This window comes from Bubalus kerabau, chromosome 3, assembly GCF_029407905.1.
Source record: "Bubalus kerabau isolate K-KA32 ecotype Philippines breed swamp buffalo chromosome 3, PCC_UOA_SB_1v2, whole genome shotgun sequence".
Taxonomy (NCBI): domain Eukaryota; kingdom Metazoa; phylum Chordata; class Mammalia; order Artiodactyla; family Bovidae; genus Bubalus; species Bubalus kerabau.
Genome location: NC_073626.1, coordinates 36918238 through 36941076, shown reverse-complemented (window position 1 = coordinate 36941076; position 22839 = coordinate 36918238). Strand labels below are relative to the sequence as shown.

The window sequence follows — 22839 nt, the reverse complement described above, 5'->3', positions numbered from 1 at the left end:
TGGTCAGGCCAGGGGGCACGCGGAGGCCCGGTAGAGGATGCTCGGCCCAGGGGGTGGGAGGCTTAGATAGCTCTGGGGTCCCCAGGGCCTCTATCGACCCCCACCTCTTAGTCACTGTTTCTCCTCTGGGGCGGGACCCTTGTGACATAAGCTGCTTCTGGGACTCTTTCTTCCCCCAGGAGCATAGGGACACTTGAGGGGAGCAGAGGGAAACTGAGGACAGGGCCCCGGGTCGGGAGAGGGTGGCCCCAGCTGTCCACCCCTCCCCCCTCAGCTCTGTAGTAAGAGGTTCCGAGGCTGATGATAGCAGAGGTTCTCTGTCTGCAAACAGCACCCTCGGGGCTTGTCTGCCACCTAGCTGGGGCCCCGGGGGTCTGTGGCTCCCAGGAGAACCATCTCAGTGGCGCCCCAAACCCTCAGAGACTTCCTGCCTAGCTCCACGTGCTCTGACTCCCACCCCCGCCAGGTTCCCAGCAGCCCAGGGGAACCGAGTAGATGCGGCACAGCCTCCGGTTCCAGGAAGGCCTGAGTCCAGGTTGCACAGTCCTCACTCCCAGCCCGGCTCCAACCCAGACACGTCCCAGTCTTCGCTCCTCCTCTGAGGAGTCTCCTGGGGGTCTCCCGGGGCCCCTCTGGAAGAAGCTCCTCCCCACCCCACAGTTGAGTGGCTTCAGACCAAGCGGACCTCCAGGGAGGTTCCGGTCTTGCAGGCGAGTCCTTGTAGGATCTGGCAGGGTCACGGCACACGCTGTAGCCTGCGAGGATGGGGAGAGATGCAGAGGGCAGTCCTGCTCAGTACCCGAAGCTCCCAGGCCAGCCGCTCTGCCTCTGCCTCCGCTTCCAAGTGGCTGGGCCCCAGAAGGTTCCACTGAGCGGTCACTGCCTGCCCACCCTCCCCCTCTCCTGGGTGTCGAATGGTCCTCCTGAGTGGACGCAGGTGAGGACCGACCGCCTGGAGACCGGGGGCAGTCAGGCTTTGGAAAGGGTGTCAGACTCCCCAGTGCTCTGTCCTTGGGGGGCTGCGAGGGTTGGGTTCTACTCACTTCCCATGTGTCTCTTCTTCCAGAAGCCGTAGACCACGATCAGCATCACAAGCATGGGGAGCAGTGCCAGCACCCCGATGAGCACCATGGGATAAAAGTCCAGGTATCTGGGGAGACAGGACAGGGCCAGGAGGAGATGAGTACTGGGCACCCCACCCGGGCCCATGTCTTCCCATATCCTACGCGAGAGGAGTGGGACCCGCCAGTCCCCACGGGGAGAGATGGCCTCTCTTCCTTGGGGACCGAGCTGCGGGAGAAGGAAGTAAGGTGCTCAAAGGTCAGGGGGATGAAGCCCTCAGCCTCCAGCAAAGGCATGCATCTCTCCAGTATTGGGGGGAGTCCTCTCTGCTGAGGGTGGGGGCTCTAAGAGACACCCATTTGTGACAGAAGAGGCCAAGAGTCTTACTCTCCCCAGGGTGACTGAGGATGGCACTTCCCACCTCTGTCCTCCAGAACACATGCTGTGGTTACCCTGCCTGTATCCCCCTTTGCTACGTCACTTCCATCTACACCAGTCATCAGCACCTCCGTTAAAAAAAACTTTTGGTCTGACGGCTTTCTCTTATCTCTGGTGCCCTCCATGCCATGCATGGCAGGCAGCCCCCCATCGACCACCAACAGTGGGACATAAAGGCCCCGGCCTCCTCGCCCTCCACACGGCTGCCTGACACTGGATCCCGGACTCTCCCCAGTGGGGCTGAGCCCTTGCTGCCCACGGTGATGACCAGCCTGTGCAAGTGCTCCGTCTGCTTCCTTCCCTTCCCTGCCTCACTTCCCCTTGCTCTGTCCCGTGTTCCAAGTACAACATGTATCCTGGTCTCCAAGTCCACTCCTGGGGGAACCCACATTAAAGTGTCCCCATTTCCTACTCTCCGAGATGCTCCCCTTGTGCGGTCCTGACCCTCTCCTCTTCATCCTCAGACTCTGCGCTGACCCAGCCCCACCCTCATTTCCCGCCGCCATCCTTTCTGTCCCTTGTCCGCCCCAGCTTCCCATCACCATTCAGCAGCAGGCCAGACTGGATTCCCAGTCGGGTGGCGAGTGCGACAGGGGCTGCTCTGCTGTGACATTTGCACCTTGCGGTCTGCTCAGGCGGTCTGTTCCCACGTCTGGGAAAACGGCATTCGATGCCAGCCCCCGCGCCAGGTACCTGCTGGGGAATAAGTGGTTGAGGAGAGTTCTGCTGGTGGGGCACATTCCCATGGTGGGGGCTCCCACGGTGCAGAGGTGCGCGGCCTTAGTGGAGGTGTAGCCTAGGGCTGCAGCGGAGGCTCGGGTGTTGCTGGGAGACGCAGTCGCAGTCTGGGACCCGGTGGCCCTCCCAGGCCCTGTGGTGGACAGGCTAGTGCTGGAGAAACTGGAGCCCATCACAGAAGTCAGTCTGGTGCTCCCTGAGGTGGGAGAAGGCAGAGGTCTGGCCAAGGTGAGGAGTCCAGCTGTGAACACTGTCGCTTGGCTGATGAAAGGGCTCCCAGGGCCTGAGGTGGGCGCTGGGCCTGTGGCGACGACTGTTTCACTCTGGAAGATGCTGGGCAGCTTCGTGAGAGGAGTGTTTCCCTTGGTTATGGAGGCTGAGGGACCAGAAAGGGAGGAAGGTGAGGCTGGGTTGGGATCTTGGTTCTGGAAGCAGCTGACGGCAGCCCACACGCTTGTCTGGGGACTGGGGTGGTGGGGAGGCTGTCCCTTGGACCTAGGACCCTGCTTTGCTGAGGGACGATGTGTGTGTGTGTCCAGAGGGTGAGGTCAAGGAGGAGGAAGTAGGCACAGCAAAGAAGGAAGAGTCTTTCCCAAGTTTCTCAGTGTCCCCCGTCTGGCCACGGGGACGAGAGGACACTTCCTTCCCTACCCCCACCTCTCTTGTCACTCTCTGGACCTTCCTCATTCCTGTAAGTCAGAGATTTCTCTGCTCTGACGTTGAATGTGACCTTTCCCAGTTGCTCCACTGTTGGCAACTGGGATCCGGAGTTGAGGACGAGGACGCATCACAGACCTAGATTCCCAAGTACACTATGAGCAGTGAGGTCAAATGCCTTCCTTGGGAGCTTATTAAGAGACACCCGAACTGGTCCCGCCACCCTCATGCATCAGGGCAGGCCTTCACCATCCTCTTTTCTAGAAGAAGGCTAGAGTTTGGTTGGTGGAAGGGGAGCAGGCAGGAGCTGTGAGGGCTCAGTCTAGGGAGCAGTGTTGAGCCGATCTTATCAGGAAACAGGCGAACAGAGAGAAAGGGGTGCTGTGGTGGGGAGAGGGCTGTGGCTGCATCCCACTGCTGTGCACGCACGGACGCTCTCCGAGGGCCTCCCCGAGGAAGGTGCCCATTTTTCCAGGTGAGGGAACCAGAACAAGCAGAATTGGTGAGGTAGGGATAGGGGAAAAGGCCAACCTGGAGCCAGATCTCCCAAATCATCCTAGTGAGCAGTGTGAAGACCCCCAAAGGACTCGTTCAAAGAACACACACAGCTGCCCTGGGAGAGCCAGCACTTGGTCACAGACGATCTAACAGTAGGGCAGAAAAGGAGTGACGTCCACAGAGAGAGAGACCTCCTGCAGGGTCAGTGAGGCCACGCAACCATTTACCTCGCCTTCATCCCTACCTCAGTACACCAAGGGGTCGGGAGGTACAGGACCAGAAGAAGATGATGGAGAGGAACCCTCCTCTCCTACCTCCTGTGATGAAGGAGGGAGGTTGGACAGCAGCTGTCTCCCTTTCCCACCTCAGATGCCTGGGGCCAGAAAGCTCAGTTTTCAAGATGCAGTGGAAGAGTAGAAGTTTTGCAGATTTTTCTTTTCCTAGTAAGGTCTGCAAAGTTGGAATCTCCCCAAATTGTGGTTCAGAGATGGAAAGTGAGACCCAATATAGTGCAACGGGAAGATACACTAAGGGAAAAGCCATTTCACGTTTACTCTCCATTCAGTCGCTCAGTCGTGTCCGACTCTTTGCGACCCCATGAACTGCAGCATGCCATGTTTCCCTGTCCATCACCAGCTCCTGGAGTCTACTCAAACTCATGTCCATTGAGTCAGTGATGCCATCCAACCATCTCATCCTCTGTCATCCCCTTCTCCTCACGCCCTCAATTTCATGTTTGTGTCCCTACAAATGAAGACTTCAGTAAACTGGTTTTGACTACTTCCCTGGGGCTAAAGCAGAACTGGAGAAGGGAGGCATGAGATTTGCTCTGCATCTTAGAGATGACAGTTGCCCAAGTTAACACCCAAAAGAAGATGGGGATACAGTTGGGTTAGAGGAACCGGGAAGGGTGAAGAGTAATTTTCACAGTCACTGGCAGCTTTCTGCAGGCTCTCTGTCTGGCTCCTCACCCTTTCCTATCTTGTAAATATAGAAAGAGTGCAGGGTTTTGTTCTTGGACCTCCTCTCTTTTTCTATACTAAAGAGAGAGCTTTGATCATCTAAAGGTCAAGGCACAATATCACCCTCTAAAACTCTCCAATAGCTTCCTCTTGTACCTAGAATAAAACTCAGACCCCCATATCATGGGCATCAGGGCTGCTGTTTGCCTCTCCAACCTCATCTTCTATTGCTCTGCCCAATACTCAATATGCACCAGCTTCTTCTCACCTCAGGGCCTTTGCATATGTAGTTCTCCCCACCTGGAAAGCCCTTTGAACCACCCACTTTCAACAGGGCTAGAAAACTCTCATCCCACACAGGTTCTGCATGATGTCATCTGCTCAGGGAAGTCTTCTTTGACTCCCCACTAACTCAGTTGCTCCCCCCACCTCAGAACTTCCTAGTTCATCCCATTGTTTTATTTGCTTAAGAACATTCACTGCTATCTGCAACTGTTTGTCGGACGATGTGTTATTGCCTATCACCTCCCATAGGACAGGAATGTGTCTGGTTTTACTCACCACTGTGTCCTCAGAGCCTAGAATTGTGCCTGGCAGAGAATCAGGGCACAGTGAATATATACTGAACAAATGATTGAATAAAACAAAATACAAAAGTCCTGAGTTCGAATCTCATCCCGTCCACTTGCTAGCTCTGTGATCCTGAACAAGGTCAGAGCCACAAAGGACTTTTTACATCTAATTTTCTTCATCTGTAAAATGCCCATGAAGGAGTCTGTGAGAGAACTGTGAAAATCCCACTGTCCATCATGCCCACTGATGGATTATTATCATCCTTGTTATCTTTGATGTCAGTGGACTACAGGGCGGGAAGACACACCCCAGCATCCCAGCGCCCCAGCAGGCCTGCTCACCTGGAGACACTTCCAGCAGGAAGCCCATCAGAGGGTAGAGGATGCCAGAGCTGTTGCGCATGCACCAGTACCGGCCCGAGTCCTGGAGCCTGAGGGCCGCCATGGTGATGTTGACCACCTTGGCCTGGGTATCGTCCTGCAGCAAGTAGCGTGGCCCCTGCACCCCCACACGGGTGAACCCGGTCTCACACTTCCTCCTCCTGATTTTGCACCAAACCTTACCCTCCACGTGGTTTTTGCGGCTCTTGTAGGAGCACTGCACAGACAGAGTCTCCCCTTCGAAGTGCTGCAATTTTGAGTACACATGCTCCATGGGGGCACCTGGGGAGACATGACTGGTTGAGGAAGGAGGAAAGAAGCATCTCGAAACTCAAAACTTGTGATGAAGAGGCAGGTGGCTATTGCTCTGCTCTCATGGAACTCAAAGGAGAAATACAGCCCAACTCTGATGGACGGGGACATAGGCCCCCTCCCCCAGGGAGCTCTTGGTCTGTTGGAGGAGACACTAGCCCTGCCCTCTAGGAGTTCCCAGACTGATGGGGAAGACAGTAGTCCTGTGCCCTTGGAGAAATCCTAAAATGATGAGGAAGATACAGGGCTAGCTAGATACACACAGGGGAACTCCCAGTATAATGGTGGAGACACAGGCATAGCCCACAGGGAGCCCCTAGTTTAACAGAGGAAGCTTAGCCCTTACATTTAGGGAACTTTAGTAGACACAGCCCTTTTCTTTGTGGCATTTTCTAGTCCGATGGGAGAGTGATAAGCCCCGTCTTCAGGGTCTTATCCCGCCCTCAATGAGATACAGACACAAACGCAAGCCATCATTCTGAAATTCCAGAGCCCAGTGAACTTAGGTAGGTGAGAAAATTCAGGTTTGGAAAATATTAACAGTAGTTATTTGTTTCACAAACAGTTTCATTCTAGTCATCTTTTAAATAACAAGTTGTCTGAGTTCACTCTAGCTGATGTTTAATTTTAAAATATTCTAGTTTCCTAAAACCCATAGATTCAGTATGTCCAAACATGTGTATCAACTCCCGGTTATGTTTAAACCAAAGAACTCTACAGTTCTTCACTGCTCATAAGTTGCCCTCTACCCCTAGGAAGCAGATGTGGTCCATGAGCTTCATAATCCACAGTCTGATGAGGTAGAACTAGGGAGAGGATGGCGAGCCAGGGGACAGGAAGAAGGAGAAGGCTGCGGTGGGGGCCCTCTGCCCCTCTACCCACCTTCCGCTCAGCAGTTACTCCTCTAACACCCTCAGAGTCTTCTGCAAACACACACACAGAGTAGAGAACAGACGTTTTGGAGTCTAAATAAACATAGGGTAAAACTCGATTCCATCACTGACTGTGTGAGCAGACCGTGTAAGGTCTTCATTTCTTATCTGTCTCTGGTTGGCTATGAGAACTGTGCCCCTGGACAGCGCCTTAGACGTGGTGTGTGCGCAGTGCACGCCTCCTTTTCCCCAATGCAGGTTGCTCCAGGCTTTCCCAATGGAGCCCAGAGCTGTGATGGCCAAGAAAGAGCCCAGGATCCAAGACGTCCACCTTAGTTTCCAACCCAGCTGCCGCTAGAGTTGAGGCTTGGAGTAAGGTAACGCCTTCTCTCGTATCACTTTGTACCATGTAAATTAAACAGAATAATCCCACTCAATTATTTGGCAGGGGACAGGTTTGGAGGACCCCAGGAGACACTCTTCTACCCTGGCAGGGGGCGCCTTTCTGGGAGAGGTGTACAGATGGGACAACCTTGCAAAGGGTCTCCAGGGCACTGTGATCGTGTGTGCCCACCTTTCAGCCCTTTCACAGGCGGTGCCCAGAACTGAACGGGAAGTGGTAACTTGGTTGCCATGGCAGCAAGGGAGGCAGAATTGGGTGAGGTCCCCTCAAAGAGCATTTAGTAGCTGTTGAGTGGGAGAGAAGTCTTCAAGGATTGCTTCCCTCCCCGCCAAGGACAGGGGGTAGGGATGGGCATTGTGGCCCCAATGTTCCAAGAAAAAGCAAGTTCAGCACCCACACCCATAAGGTAATGCTTCTTATAAAAAACCAACAGGGCCTTCCTGACAGAGGCCCAAGGGAGGAGGGCTTGTTGTGTGAGGAAAGGGAGTGGCCCTGGCCAGAGGTCCTGAGGAAGCCAGGCAGATAAAGGGGCCCGTGCAGAGAGGGTCCAGGGCTTTATCTTAGTTGGTGAGGCCTGGGTTAGCTTTCCCCAAGGCCAGCTATTCAGCTGGAAACTTCTCACTGGTGTCTGGTAAGGGGCGACTAGATCTGTCAAACCTTCTCCTCCTCCTCCAACCCCACAAGATCACTGGGCAAGAAAAGCAGGAAGGGGGTCCAGGGACAGACCGTCCCCTCCCCGCTAGCCGCCCAGCCACCCTCTCACCTGAGACAGGGCCCTGGAGCCAGAGCAGCAGCGGCAACAGCAGCAGGAAGGCGGGAGGCATGGCTCCATGCAGTGGGGACGGGCACAGCCCAGTGCGGGGCAGGGATCCAAGGTGAGGGGCCCAGGCCTATCCTGGCCGGGCCATTTGGGTCTGCCAGGGAAGACCTGGGGTTCTAAATGTGAAGTTGCCCATTTAGGGAAGTGAGGAAGTTGTGAGACCCGCTGTGACCAGCAGCCCGCGGGAGCCCGCAGAGCCTTCAAGAGGGCGGTGCCGGGGCAGTTTCCGCCCCCTCTTCCTCGAAACCTCAGGCAGGTGCGGCTGCTCCACCCAGTCTGGGGCCTCCCCGCCCAGGGAGGGCTCTCAGGGTCAGAAGACTCCTCACCCTCTTCAGGTTCCCTCCCAGAATCTGGTGCAATAAGAACACTGTCCTCTGAAGCCCGTTATTCACCTAGAGGGGTAGTGTGATGTTGCTAGAACCTCAGGTACAGACTTCTCTGGAATCCTCTGGCTCAGAGACCATGGGTATAGGCTACGGGGCTTCAGCAGGGCATCTCAGACCCGTTTTTCACACACCCACATTCACATGGAGCTTCCTGTAAACTCCCATTCATTTTTTCATTCATTCATTCCTAAATGCACGCGTTCATTCTGGCACTGCCTTTCTCTCTCCCAGGCTCCTGGCTAGTCCGAGCAGTCACTCATGCCCACACTTGCAGGTAACCCTTTACATGTCCAGATGCAGCCTTATTTTTGTCACTGTTAGAGCGTGGCAACCCACTCCAGTATTCTTGCCTGGAAAATCTCCGTGGACCGAGGGGCCTGGTGGGCTACAGTCCGTGGGGTTGCAAAGAGTCGGACATGACTGAGTGACTAAGCACAGCACAGTGACAAGAAAAAAGAAGATGCAAATTGTAAGACTTGGAGAATAAAGTTTGGGTTCAGGAAGGAGCACCTGTGCTCTCACATGTGGGCACACATACACACACACTCACACACTCTCATACACACACACTCACATACACTAGCACATTCTCATACATACACACACTCATACATACTCACAGACTCACATATATTAACACACTCTCGTACACACTCACACACACATACCCACATCACGGTGCCTATTGGGTATGTGATATAACTGCAGTATCTCTTTGGGGAAGGGGAAAATTCACATACACTAACATACTCTCATACATACCTACACACACACTCTCATACACACACTCAAACACTCATACACACACACATACACCAACACACTCTCATACACACACACACTCACACACTCACATGCTGTTACACTATGTACACACTAACACTCTCACACTCACATACACACTCACATAGACACACACACAGAAGCTGCCTCTCCTTTTCCATACTCACATGTCTCCTTATCTTTATCCCTCTCTCTGCCTCTCCTACCATCATCTCTAATCACCCACCAGCTCCGTCCAGACTCCTGCTCCCCGCTGCAGCCTTCCTAAAGCAGCCCCAGTGTTTCCCTTCCCCCATCTCCACTCCAGAAACCACACCCCCCAGGCCCCCTTCCCCTGCTCTGGCCCCCAGCCAGCACACAGGCATGCTTCCTCAACTTCCTCTCAGCCCACCCTATCACTGCTATACAGCTGTCTGGCTCCAGCTAAAATGACCCAGCATCTGGCCCAAGACTCCACCCTTCACTTAGTTCTCAGGGCTGAGAATGAGAAGGGACTTCTGACACCCAGGAGCTGCGTCATAGGCTCCTGGGCATGTAGGGACCTAGGTGGACCCCTATGACTATGCGTCCTCCCCCTCCTCACCTATGCCAACTTTCTCCTTAGATAGGACTCACAGTAAAACATCCTCAAGTCTGCATGACCACAGCCTTAAAATGAGCTTGAACCCCCAAATCCCAAAGCAAGGAAGTTTTATTTTTGTTGATCGCAAATTTCAGTCTCAACATCCATTCATTCATTTATTGGTTATTTCAGTCTTATGTGCTACACGTGGCACTAGGCACTTGGGTAGAAATGAGGTACGGTTGTCACTTTAGACCTCTCAATATGCTTTCCTCATTCACCCTTTTTCATTTTCTCCCCCAGTTTAACGCTGCTCCCCAGACCCCTGAGTTCAGAGACTGTCTCTCCTCCCAACACAAAGGGTATCTTCCTTTCTTTCCTGCATCCAAACGGTAAATGGCTTCGGGACTCAGGGCATCTCATTTCTCTCTTGTGGCGACCACATGTGCTTAGAATCTATGCTTCTATTAACCCCTACTGTGCCCCTAGCCCTGAGTGAGGCCTTGTGAAACATGCGTTCACTGTGACAGCTGCGTTGACAAGAAAATAAAAACCCACACGCTCTCATTCCACTCAGCAGAGGAAGTATAAACTGCATTCAATGTTTCTGAGGAAAATTTGGAAAGATTTATTTGTATTTATGTGTAAAAAATTGTACACATTAATTAGACTCTTATGTACAAAATAATTTAACACAGCAAGATATTTTTGTGTCTTTCTATTTTGGATTAAAAAATTAAGGTCTAATTTACATAGGTAAAATTCACCCTTTTCAGTAGAAAGTTCTGGGAGTCTGCTAAACCCGTGGGGACTTGTAACCACCACCCCAATCAAGATACAGAAGTACTTCATTACCCCCCAAAGGTTCCTAGTGTCTTTCTGTAGACTTCCCCTCACCCCACCCTCAGTTCCTAGCAAACTGATCTAGTGTTTTTCCCTCTATAGTTTTGCCCTTTCCGGAATGTTATAAAATGGAATGGTTCAGCGTCTAGCATATTTTTTTATTGAAGTTAATTTCTGCTATAGAGCAAAGTGATTCGGTTATACATACATACATTCTTTTTTATATTCTTTCCCATTATGGTTTATCACAGGATACTGAATATAGTTTCCTGTGCTATACACGAAGGCCTTGTGGTTCATCCACTCAATATATATTAGTTTGCATCGTGCTCCGTTGTGTCCAACTCTCTGTGACCCCACGGACCGTAGCCCACTGGGCTCCTCTGTCCATGGAATTTTCCAGGCAAGAATACTGGAGTGGGTTGCCATTTCCTACTCTAAGGGATCTTCCCAACTCAGAGATCAAATCTGTGTCCTCTGCGTCTCCTGCATTGGCAGGTGGCTTCTTTATCACTGCACCACCCAGGAAGCCAACAGTTAGCATCAGCTAATCCCAAACTCCAAATTCCTTCCCTCCCCCAGCCTCTCTCCCTTGGCAACCATAAGTCTGTTCTCCATGTCTGTGTTTCTATTTTGTTGATAAGTTAATTTCTGTCATATTGTAGATTCCACATACAAATGATATCACATGGTATTCATCTTTCTCTTTCTGATTGATTTCACTTAGCATAATAATCTCTGGTTCCATCCGTGCTCCTGAAAATGGATTATTTCATTCTTTTTAAATTGAGTAGCATTCTATTTATATATGTACTTCATCTTCTTTATCCATTCATCTGGTAATTGACATTTAGGTTGCTTCCATGTCTTGGCTATTGTGAATAGGGATGCTCGTGAACATAGGGATGCGTGTATCTTTTTGAATTACAGTGTTGTCCACATATATGCCTAGGAGTGGCATTGATGGATCATATAACAACTCTATATTTAGTTTTCTGAGGAACTTCCATACCATTTTCCATTGTGGCTGCACCAACTTACATTCCCACCAACAGAGTTGGAGGGTTTCTTTTCCTCCAATGTGTAGTACATTAGTTGGCTTCTTTCACTTAGTATAAGGCACTTGAGATGTTGTGTGTTGTTGAACATATCAATACTTTCTTTTTATTGCAAAGCAGGATCCTACTGTATGGGTGTATCATAATTGTTTATGCATATCCCTCCCAGTTCAGGGATAATAAGATTTGGTTTCCAGTTTGGGATTATTCCAAACAAAACTACTACAAATATTTACACACAGGGTTTTGTGAAATAGGGCTTATGTTTCAATTGGGTAAATACCTAGAGCAGGATTTCTGGGTTCTATTGTAAGATTGTATTTAATTTTTAAAAAAACTAATTGTTTCCCAGTGTGGCTGCACCATTCTGTACTTCTACCAGTGATCTTCCAGTTGCTCCCTTATCCTTCATAGCATTATGATATAATCAAGTGTTGTTCTCCCCGTGCCCCATTCTAATAACATGTAGTAGTATTTGTTGTGGTTTTATTTTGCATTTCTCTAATAACTAATGATATTGAGTATCTTTTGTTGTACCTATTTGCCATCAATATATCTGCTTTGAGATAGAGTCTGTTCAAATCTTCATTTTTTATTTGTTTGTTTTCTTCTTATTGAGTTTGAGGACTCTTCATATAGCCTCATAGGTCTTGTATCAAACATGTGTTTTGCAGATATTTTTCCCAATCTGTGGTTTTTATTTTCTTAATAGTGTCTTTCAAGAGCAAGGGTTGTAAATTTTTATGGAGTCTCCAATATATCACTTTTTATGTATCATACTTTGGTGTTATATCTAAGAAATCTTTGCTTAACCCAAGGTCACAAAGATTTTTTAACAGTCTTATTGAGATATAATTCACACAGTATAAAATTGACACACTTAGAGTGTGCACTCCAGTGGTTTTAGGGATATTCACTGAGTTGTGCAACCATCTCCACAATCCAGTTTCAGAACATTTCATCACCCATGGCCATGAGCAGTCACACCCTGAGTAAGTTTCCTATTACTCCTATCACTGCAAATGTGGTGACTTGACACAGTAGACTTGTGTTCTCTCGCAGTCCTGGAGGCCAGGAGTCTGAAGTCAGTATCACTGAACCAAGATCAAGGTATTAGCAGGGCTACAGCATCTTCAGAGACTATAGGAAAGAAGCTGGTCCATGCCTCCTTCAGCTTCTGGTGGTGCCAACATCCTGCAGCTAGTTAGTGACTGTATCACTCAAGTCTTCCGTGTCAGCATCTTTAATAAAAAGGAATGAAATTGCCATTTGTAGAGGTGTGGATGGACCTAGAGGCTGTCATACAGAGGCAAAGTAAATCAGAAAGAGAAAAACAAATATATATTAACGCATATATGTGAAATCTGAGAAAATTGGTATAGACGATTTTATTTACAAAGCAGAAATAAAGGCATAGACACAGAGAACAAATGTATGGATACCAAAGGGGAAAAGGTAAGATGAATTGGGAGATTAGGATTGACATGCCTGCTAAGTCGCTTCAGTCGTGTCTCTTTGCAACCCTTATGAACTATAGCCGGTCAGGCTCCTCTGTTCATGAGATTCTCCAGGCAAGAATGCTTTGAGTGGGTTACCATGCCCTCCTCCAGGGGATCTTCCCGACCCAGAGATCTAACCCATGTCTCTTATGTCTCCTGCATTGGCAGGCAGGTTCTTTTCCACTAGCACCACCTGGGAAGCCCTTGGAATTGACATATATACCCTATTGACACTATGTATAAAATAGATAACTAATGAGAATGACTGCATAGCACAGGGAACTCTTACTTAGTGCTCTGTGGTGACCTAAATGGAAAGGAAATCCAAAAGAGAGAGGATATATGCATACCTATAGCAAAGAACGAAATGGCACTCCACTCCAGTGTTCTTGCCTGGAGAATCCCAGGGACAGGGGAGCCTGATGGGCTGCCGTCTATGGGGTCGCACAGAGTCAGACACGACTAAAGCGACTTAGCAGCAGCAGCAACATAGCTGATTCACTTTGCTGTATGGTAGAAACCAACACAGCATTGGAAAGCAACTATACTCCATAAAAATTAAAAAACAAAAGGATCTTCAGATTTCCCTTTTTTAAAAAGTACAAAAACAAAGTCAGCATCTTCAAATCTCTGCTTCATCTTCTCACCACCTTCTCGGAACATTTTCTGTGTGCGTGCAAATCTCCTTCACCTCCCTGTTAGAAGGATATACATGATTGCATTTAGTACTAACCACCTGCTGCTGCTGCTAAGTCGCTTCAGTTGTGTCCGACTCTGTGCGACCCCATAGACCGGCAGCCCAACAGGCTCCACTGTCCCTGGGATTCTCCAGGCAAGAACACTGGAGTGGGGTGCCATTTCCTTCTCCAATGCATGAAAGTGAAAAGTGAAAGTGAAGTCGCTCAGTCGTGTCTGACTCTTAGCGACCCCATGGACTACAGCCTACCAGGCTCCTCCGTCCATGGGATTTTCCAGGCAAGAGAACTGGAGTGGTGCCATTGACTAACCACCTACTCCATAATAATCTCCCCATCTCAAAATCCGTAACTACATCTGAAAGAACTCCTCCTTTTTTTAATCATATAAGTATCATTCACAGGTTCCAGGGATTAGCACATGGAGATCTTTTGGGAGACCATTTTCCTACTTATTATTCTCCCTGTTCCTGCCTGTCTCAGCACTGCAGCCCCAGGCCACCGCTAATCTACTTTCTTCCTTTATAGATTTCTCTATTCTGGAAATTTCAGGAAAACAAAATTATACAATACGTGCTGCTTTGTGACTGGCTCCTTTAGCATAGTGTTTTTGAGATTCATTCATGTTGTAGCAGTACTTTCTGCAACAAGTTATATCGGTACTTCATTCCTTTAAATAGCTGAATAGCATTCCACTGTAGGGATATACATTTTGTTTATTCACTCACCAGTCAATGGACATTTTATCTGTTGAAACTGACTAGATGGTCCTAAAATTTATATGGAGATTCAAAGGTCATAGAATAGCCAAAACAATCTTGAAAACCAAAGTTGAAGTACTTACATTATCTGATAGATATATTTGCTGTGAAGGTACAGTAAATAAGACAGTGTGAAATTAGTGTAAAGACAAATAGATCAATAGAATAAACTAGAGGATCCAGAAATAGGCCCACATACACAGTACATCAATTTTTGCTAACGGGGACAAAGTGGGGAGGGTCTGTGTCGACTTTGTCCATGACTCTGTGTCCTCACCACTGATATCACACGAGCTCTCAGCTGTGCCATGTTAACTGGTCTCCTCGGCTCAGTTAGAGGCCTGGGCCTGCATTAAGACCCCCAGATCTCTAGCCCCCTTGTGGGCCCACTCCATGCTGGTCCTGCCTCAGGCTGTCCTGGAGCTTGCCCACTTCTCCAGCCCCTGCAATGCCTCCAAGGGCTGCTCCCCAACTCACCTCATTTACAAGAGGGCCACAAGGGGCCCCTCTCGCAAGACGCCGGTGCAGAGAACTCCAGGCTGCTGCCGCCACCCCACCCTGCCCTGAGCACATAGCATCTGGCCACACATCCTGGCTGATTCTGTGCTGTGTTCTGTCACCAGCCTGCAGTGGACATGCTTCCTTCCTCTCTAGACAGCCTGCGAGTCCACCAAGGGCCAAGCAGCCTCTCACTTACTTCTGTGAGCCCGGCTTTGCTCAACCCTGCATCGCTATTCTCGCAAGTGCCTTGTTCACATGAGGAGGGGACTGCAGAGCGGGTCTCAACCTCCTGCCTTTTTCCTTGTAGAGGCTGCACAGCAGAGCAGGCCATTGACTTGCCCACATTTCACAGACTTCACAGAGAGATGCCCGGGTTGGGCATTTGAACCCTGCCCTCCAACCCTGCACCCCCTCACCACAACTCTTAGCTCACCACTGAGCAGCCCCCATGCACCCCAGCCTCCAGTGTAGCCTCATTATCTACCCAGATGGGCCGCACTTGCACTCGCGTTGAGCTAGCACAAGATGGCTTTGGAGTAGACTTGAGGGGAATAGGGCAAAAGGATTGAGGCACCAGAATAGCACACAAACCCTTTCTTTGAGGAAGGAAAATTAAAATTCAGAAGTTTGATTCTCTAAGGGGAAAAAAAATCGGCTTTAGTGAAATGGAAACTCTTAATCAAACTGCCCAGTTATGAAAATACAGTGTACCGGCTGCTATAAAAAGTTGTAATGTGTATTAATAAGATGCTAAATTTATAACAAGAAACCGAAAGCTTTCTCGGCCAGTCAGTTTTGTTGAAACAGAAATAGAGAAAACAGTGCTGTCCAAGAAAGTTCCCCACAGCGATGTGTTCCATGCCTTCCCAGCCAACACAGTAGCCACTCCCACGTGTGGCTGTTCGGCTCTGACATGTGACACGTGTGACTGAGGAACTGACTCTTATTTTTCATTTAATTTTAATTCATTTAAATGCACACAGGCACATGTGGTTAATGGCTAGAGTATTAGCACAGCTCTAGATGGTGGAGATGGACATTCACGAGATCCTGCCCCCCTCCTCCTAAGGGACAGATTGCTTTGTTGTGTCTTGTTTGTGTCAAAACTGTGAAGCTAACAAAGTCAACGTATGAGAATATCTTCAAGCATGGTGTAAAAGACAATATTCAGGATATTACAGTGCTTCAGGTTGAGAAGGACATCTTGGATAAGATCCCAGAACCTATGTCATAAGGGACAAATGGGTGGGTTTAATTACATCATCGAAATGCTGGCTTCTTGAATATCACCGACACAACCTCTTGAAAAGAGAAAGATGAGTTTATTGCTCACAGAAGTCAAGGAGAACTCAGCCTCAGCAGGGCTGTGCGAGCATCTTACATAAGGCAAGGTCAGAATGCAGTGGGAAGTTCGGTTCAAGGCAAGTCTTTCAAAGAAGGGGTGGGATTGAGCCTGGGGAAGGATCACAGTACAGGAAATGGCAACCCACTCCCATGTTCTTGCCTGGAGAATCCCAGGGATGGGGGAACCTGGTGGGCTGCCATCTATGGGGTCGCACAGAATCGGACACGACTGAAGTGACTTAGCCGCAGCAGCAGCCCAGGATTGGTAGAAAGAGCAGCCCCGATCCCAGAAGACTTGCCCTTGGTTCCTAAAGTAATCATTTCTGATTTTATGATGTTTTGAAAACTCTCAACTTACAAGGAACAGCTTTTACTTATGTGGCTGCCAAGGAAGCTGAATTTTCCAGATGTCACTGTGCAATGAATGATCATGTCGGTATCCCAGGAACAGAAGAGACTGATGAGAAACAGTCATTTTTAAAACACACTGAAGTTTCCAAGAAAAGTACCACAAATTTTGGAATTTATTTTCTGGGTCTATATCTTGTTATGGCTTCAGGGTGATATATAGCATATAATAATATCCAAAATATTGTTTGGGGGAAATAGGAAGTTGCTATTATAACATGACTTTATGATAGATAAGAGAATGTATTTGCCATAACATAACAAAGAGGGGATGTTTGTTTTCTACTCAGTTTATCTTTCATTGACAACAAGGGGGAAAAAGTCTTTAAAATTTGAACTATTTGCATCCCAGTTTTGGCTGAGATTGTTTGGGCAGATGCTGCGGAATTAGCTTCCATTCCCACCTCCCTCTCTTGGGCCTCATGTAATGAAAGGTCTGCAAAATCACTTCTCAGGCTTTCTGGCAGCCATGGCGCCAGAGATCATTTGGGCTCCACCAATCAAAAGCATCTGTATGAAACTTAAATTTGGAACTGAGTTGAGTAGGAAGAAAGGCATCCATTTTGCTGGTATAGAGTGTGGCTGACATGGGGTAAGTATGGGACCAGAAACAATGCTGTAGCTTCCTGATTTGGAAAGTTTACTGATTCCTCAGAGTCCTGACTGTGGGACAAGCAGCGGCCCCTTAATCACCCCACCATGTATGTGGCTTTGACAGTCATTCCAAGAAACTCAGGACTATAAATTAAAAGATGCTTGCTCCTTGGAAGAAAAGCTAGCTTTGAAAAACCTAGATGATGCATTAAAAGGCAGAGACATCACTTTGCTGACAAAGGTCTGTATAGTCAAAGCTCTGGTTTTTCCAGTAGTCATGTATGGATGTGAGAGTTGGACCATATAGAAGGCTGAGTGCTAAAGAATTGATGCTTTCAAACTGGTGCTAGACAAGACTCTTGAGAGTCCCTTGGACAGCAAGGAGATCAAACCAGTCAATTCTAAAGGAAATCAACCCTGAATATTCATTGGAAGGACTGATGTTGACGCTGAAGCTCCAATACTTTAGCCACCTGATGTGAAAAGCCAACTCACTGGAAAAGGCCCTGATGCTGGGAAAGATTGAGGGTAAGAGGAGAAGCGGGTGACAGAGGATAAGATGGTTGGATGGCCTCACTGACTCAATGAACATGAGTTTGACCAAACTCTGGGAGATAGTGAAGAACAAGGAAGCCTGGCATGCTGCAGTTCACGGGGTAACAAAGAATCAGACAAGACTTAGAAACAACAACTTAATATTCTATTTTTAAAGGGTGCATTTCTATTGTACTTAAAATAGATACAGTGGATTTTGTTGTCTGCAACCTCGACTAATATAAGTTCAAAGGAAAGATCCCACATTGTGAGTAAGCTGGGAGACCAGTATAACACATGCAGAAAGGTATCTAAACCTTACCCACATCAAGGATATAAAGTTGTGGGGATTTTGAAGATTAGGAGAGGATGTGGCAAGACAGTTTTGGTGTCCTATGACCCTAAGGGCAGAAGGGAGTGGATTCCTGCCCCTTGCCTCAAGTCTAAGGAGAGGGGCTTCAAGGTCACAACTTGGAGAGCTTGTTAAGTGTCCCCTGGAGTTTGGAGGACACAGCAGACTGGTGTTTGACTCAAACCTGAGGACTACAACAGGCAGAGACTGCTGATGGCTCCCTGTCTCCATGGCAGAGTGAAGGAAAGATGACTGTAAAGGGATCCACCAGAGCTCCAGTTTGCTGGAAGCTCCAGTTTGCTGGAATGAGTAAAGTGGGTATGTCCCATTGACCAGATGTGAGCTTCACACATATGAAACTTTCAGCAAAAGTTTAATAGGTCTGGTCCCAAATAGCTGCCTGGAGCTGGGGAGACCTCAGTGGAGGAAGGAAGTTAGAGGTCGATAGGTATAAGGGAGGAAAAATCATTTTCCTTCTACCCTTCTGAGTTCTTGGCTGCTGCTGCTGCTGCTAAGTCGCTTCAGTCGTGTCTGACTCTATGTGACCCCAGAGACGGCAGCCCACCAGGCTCCCCCATCCCTGGGATTCTCCAGGCAAGAACACTGGATTGGGTTGCCATTTCCTTCTCCAGTGCATGAAAGTGAAAAAGTAAAAGTGAAGTCACTCAGTCATGTCCAGCTCCTAGCAACCCCATGGACTGCAGCCTACCAGGCTCCTCCGCCCATGCGCTTTTCCAGGCAAGAGTACTGCAGTGGGTTGCCATTGCCTTCTCTGGAGTTCTTGGCTGAGACCCCTATAATAAAATAAGATTAAGTACTTTTCTGGTGATCCAGGGGTTAAGAATCTGCCTTCCTATGCCCGGGACATGGGTTTCATCTCTGGTCCAGGAAGAACCCACATGCCATGGGTCAACTAAGCCCACGTGCCACAACAAAGACCTAGCAGAGCCAAAATAAAATAATAGTAAAAATAGATAAATAAAAATAACTAGCTTAGGTTTTTGTTGTTTTTTTTTTTTAAAGAAGATTAATAAGAGAAAAACAAACAAGCTTTTAAACATGCATACCTCATGTAAAGGTGGGAGATGCCCAGGGTAAAATGAGGAACTCTACAAGGTGGTTTAGAACTCTGGCTTAAATACCATCTTCAGTTGCAAACAAAAGAAAGACATGGGGAGTCTACGTGAACAGATCCAGCTGGTACTAACCTTTCTCTTCTCAACCCTCAATACCAGTGATGACCCTACACCTGGTTACATCACCACCATCCACCATAACTTTTACCTAGCACCTACCACACCGTAAACCCTGAGCCAAGAATTTACATCAGTCTGCTTTTATTTGTGTATTACTATTTATAGCTGTGCTGGGTCTTCATTGCTGTGCTCGGGCTTCTCTTTATTTCAGGCAAGTGAGGGCTACTCCCTAGTTGCAGCGAGTGGACTTCTTATTGCAGTGGCTTCTCTTATTGAAGAGCAATGGAGTCTGGGGCACACAGGCCTCAGTAGTTGGGCTACACAGGCTTAGTTGCCCTGACGTAGGTGGAGTCCCCAGACCAGGGATCGTATCCATGTCTCCTGCACAGATAGGCAGATTCTTAACCACTGGACCACCAGGGAAGTCCATCTGTCTGCTTTTAAACTCTTGGAACAACCTTCTGAAGTAGGTACCATTTACAAATGAATACTTCTGAGTAGGGATTCAAATGAGGAAAAAGAGGCTCAGGGAGGATAGAGGACTTCCTAAGGTCACATATTTAGAAAGTGGCAGAGATAGGATTTGAACCCAGCTCTGTCTGATTCTAGAGCCCTTACCTTCTTTCCACCCCCTCTCTGTGCTTTGCTAGAGGGACTTCCACCGTAATTTTGCCTCCATGTTGCTTCTTGGCCCTTTTGTTGTTATTTGCCCTTTCCTCTATTAATGTTCCTCTATCTTAGTACCTGATTCCTTTAGAGGGGGACTGCCCTCTACATATCAGTAGATCAAGGAGAGATCATTTGGTTGACTTCACATAGTTTTCTCAACCTCAAGGTGCAGGAGAAGAACCTCCAGCTTCTATTTCATCATCTAGTCCCTGCTGGGACAAGGTCAAGCAGGACAGTATGGATTCATGATCTTCCTTTCCTGCTTCTCCATCTCTAATACACAGGTGCCCTGATCCCACTTCAATCCCTCCTTAAGAAATGAGAGGAAACCCCTCTTCTTAGTAGGTACCTCCCCTTAGCCACCTACATCCCTCTCCCTGCCTCTCCTTACCTGAGACCCAGAGCAGCAGCAGCAGTTGCCATGGCCACCCCCAGAGCCCTTCCCCTCCACTTCATCCCACTCCCTGGATCCACTGTACATTGGTTGCTTCAACATCTTTATCGGTCACTTCAGCATCTTTTCCATTTACTGGAGGATGTTGCCTCACTTGGGTGTTTTCCATCTTCCCCGAGGAGGCTTGGTTGTCAGTTTGCAGTTGAGAAACCCTGAGGAAAATGTGACAAGACAGGGCAGCTCAGGAAAATGCAGAAGAAAGAGAAAAGAGAGGTCACTGCCCTTGTGACATCTTCCTTCCTGCTTTCATCATGTCACAACCCAATGGGGCAACACTCAGCAGCTCCCCATTCTCCACCAGAGCAAGTCTAGACCCATCCATCTGATGTCCCACCTCTCTGCCACCAAGACTGCCTCCAGCCACCAAGACCTTCTTATCACTGGCCACTGACCACTACATCCCACAACCCCTCCTACCAATCTCCCCGCCTGCCTGACACTGTGTATCCAGCTTTGACATGCCTTTTGAGGCCTGAGTCAAGCCTTCCCGATGACCCACCTTCTTCCATCTTACTCCACACCGTGATTCCCAAGGATGGGCATGTATGTGGCTGAGTCACTCGGGAAGCTTGGTGAACATACACCTGTCTGGGCTTTACCCCAGACACTGATTTGATAAGTCTGGGGAGAGCCTAGGAACCTGCATTTTAACAAGCATACCAGGTAATTCTGAAGCCAGTGGTCCAAAGAGAGGATGAATCAGAGTTCATCCACATCCAAAAGTCCTGTATGAGTCAGGTAGCCCCCGAAGCATTCCTCAGGTGCTCTGCCTGAATCTAAGGTATGTGCTTCCCTGAGCTCCAGTTCAGATGGGAGCATAGAAACCACAGTTTTAATGGTATTAGGAGTGACTCCAAGGATTGAAGTCCTGCTGTGTGCCAGATGTTTTACTCAGGTTGTCTCATTTAATTCTACCAGCTTTGGAATTGTGTAATAGATATTCATCGTCTTTTGGCTCTCCAGCACCCAATACCCTTTCCATTTGGGGATATGCCGCAAGGTGTGGGTCTCACGGGGCACAGAACTCCACTTCCCCTTCTATTGAGCATGGAGAAAGATATTTCTCCTGCCCCTTCTCCCTGGCATCTATGGTACAGACATGTGACTTGACCTAAGTGGCCAAATGCATGATTCTCAGAGGGGTCAGTCCCCAGGTTGGTGAGGAAGTCCTCACAGGATGGCAGGGGGCTCAGGGAGGGGAGGACTGTATCTTAGCTCTCAGGGTACCTGTTTCAGAAAGGGAGGGGAAGGGCATCCTGATGGTAAGAATATGGATCGTGGGTGGTAGAGTATGTTTGCTCTTGGGGAATTTAAGACAACTTTGGCCTTGGCCATTCCTGAATGGGAATGGAAGGACTCATCATCTCTTCACCACTAGTGGGGTCCCTTCCCCTTTAGAGTCAGAAGAGTAGAAAATCCAAAAGTACTGATTTAAATCTGTTGGTGGGCCTGGATACCTATTTCATGGATGAGCTTGAGAGTGAAGGGGGAGCTGTAGGGGCAGAGAGAGAGGCAGAGGAAGGCAGGGGGTGGTGCCAGCAGGGCACGTGGGAGACAACCTCTAGGAGCCTAACTGGTGAGAGCTGGTCACCACCATCCCTGCCCCTCGTGTGATACATGGAAGAGGCACTTAGATAGAGCAGGCTCCCTGTTGTTTTGGTCTATATGGCTTTGAGGCGCTTGGTCTTCAGTAAAGGAGCTCCAGTTTTTGTCCCTTCCAGTAAGTGGTGATGCACTTCTCATGTGGTCTCATTCCAGGCATGGATCTCTGCCTTTGTGGGGTTGTTCTGGGGATCCAGATGCACCCCAGCTGATGCCCACAATAAATGCACACCATAGACAAATGATATTGCTTTACCAGTCCTAAGCCATGGATCCTATCTCATCCTCCCAGTATTGTCCCAGGATACACCCTTCTGGTTAGCTCAGTTCCCCTCTCCCAAATATGGAGTTCTTACCATGACATCTCATCTTCTCTTTGCTCCATGGTTTTCAATAATCTTCTGGGAGTGTTGGAAAAGGCCATAAATGAAGGGGAGAAACCAAAACATCTGATTCTAGAGGAGAGGACAGCCCTGGCAGCTGAGATAACAAGATGCTTCTGTCCTGGGAACTCTGTCCAGTTTAAGCCAAAATATTGTAGTCCAGGGTGAGGACCAGGGCAGAATTAGCAACCGTAGCCTCTGTGCCTCACGAATTCCACAGACCTTGACAGTGAAAAGCATCAGGCAGTGTCTTCATTTTTTAATATTTATTTATTTACTTATTTATTTTTTTGGCTGTGCCGGGTCTTAGTTGCAGCACATGGGATCTTTGACCTTCTTTGCAGCAAGCAGGATCTAGTTCCCTGACAGGGATGGAACCCGGGGACCCCCTGCATTGGGAACTCGGACTTAGCCATTGGGCCACCAGGGAAGTCCCAGGCACTGTCTGTATTTAATGCAAACCCTGAGTCGCCAGTGGAATGAACAGGTGTGGGGCCGTA

At 48.7% G+C, this 22839-nt stretch overlaps 2 protein-coding genes across 4 annotated transcripts in view; both read right to left on the bottom strand.

Annotated features, from left to right (window-relative positions):
* The window catches only part of OARD1 (O-acyl-ADP-ribose deacylase 1), a 160234-nt gene that overhangs the window by 126491 nt on the left and 10904 nt on the right, over positions 1 to 22839 (bottom strand). The gene's annotated exons all lie outside the window — the stretch shown is intronic.
* Positions 355 to 7719, bottom strand: TREML2 (triggering receptor expressed on myeloid cells like 2). Its single transcript, XM_055574413.1, has 7 exons — positions 7659 to 7719; positions 5270 to 5590; positions 2063 to 2614; positions 1663 to 1875; positions 1227 to 1290; positions 1044 to 1150; positions 355 to 755 (listed from the first exon to the last, which is right to left on the bottom strand). The coding sequence occupies exons 1-7, from the start codon at positions 7717 to 7719 to the stop codon at positions 355 to 357; spliced, it is 1719 nt and encodes a 572-aa protein (XP_055430388.1).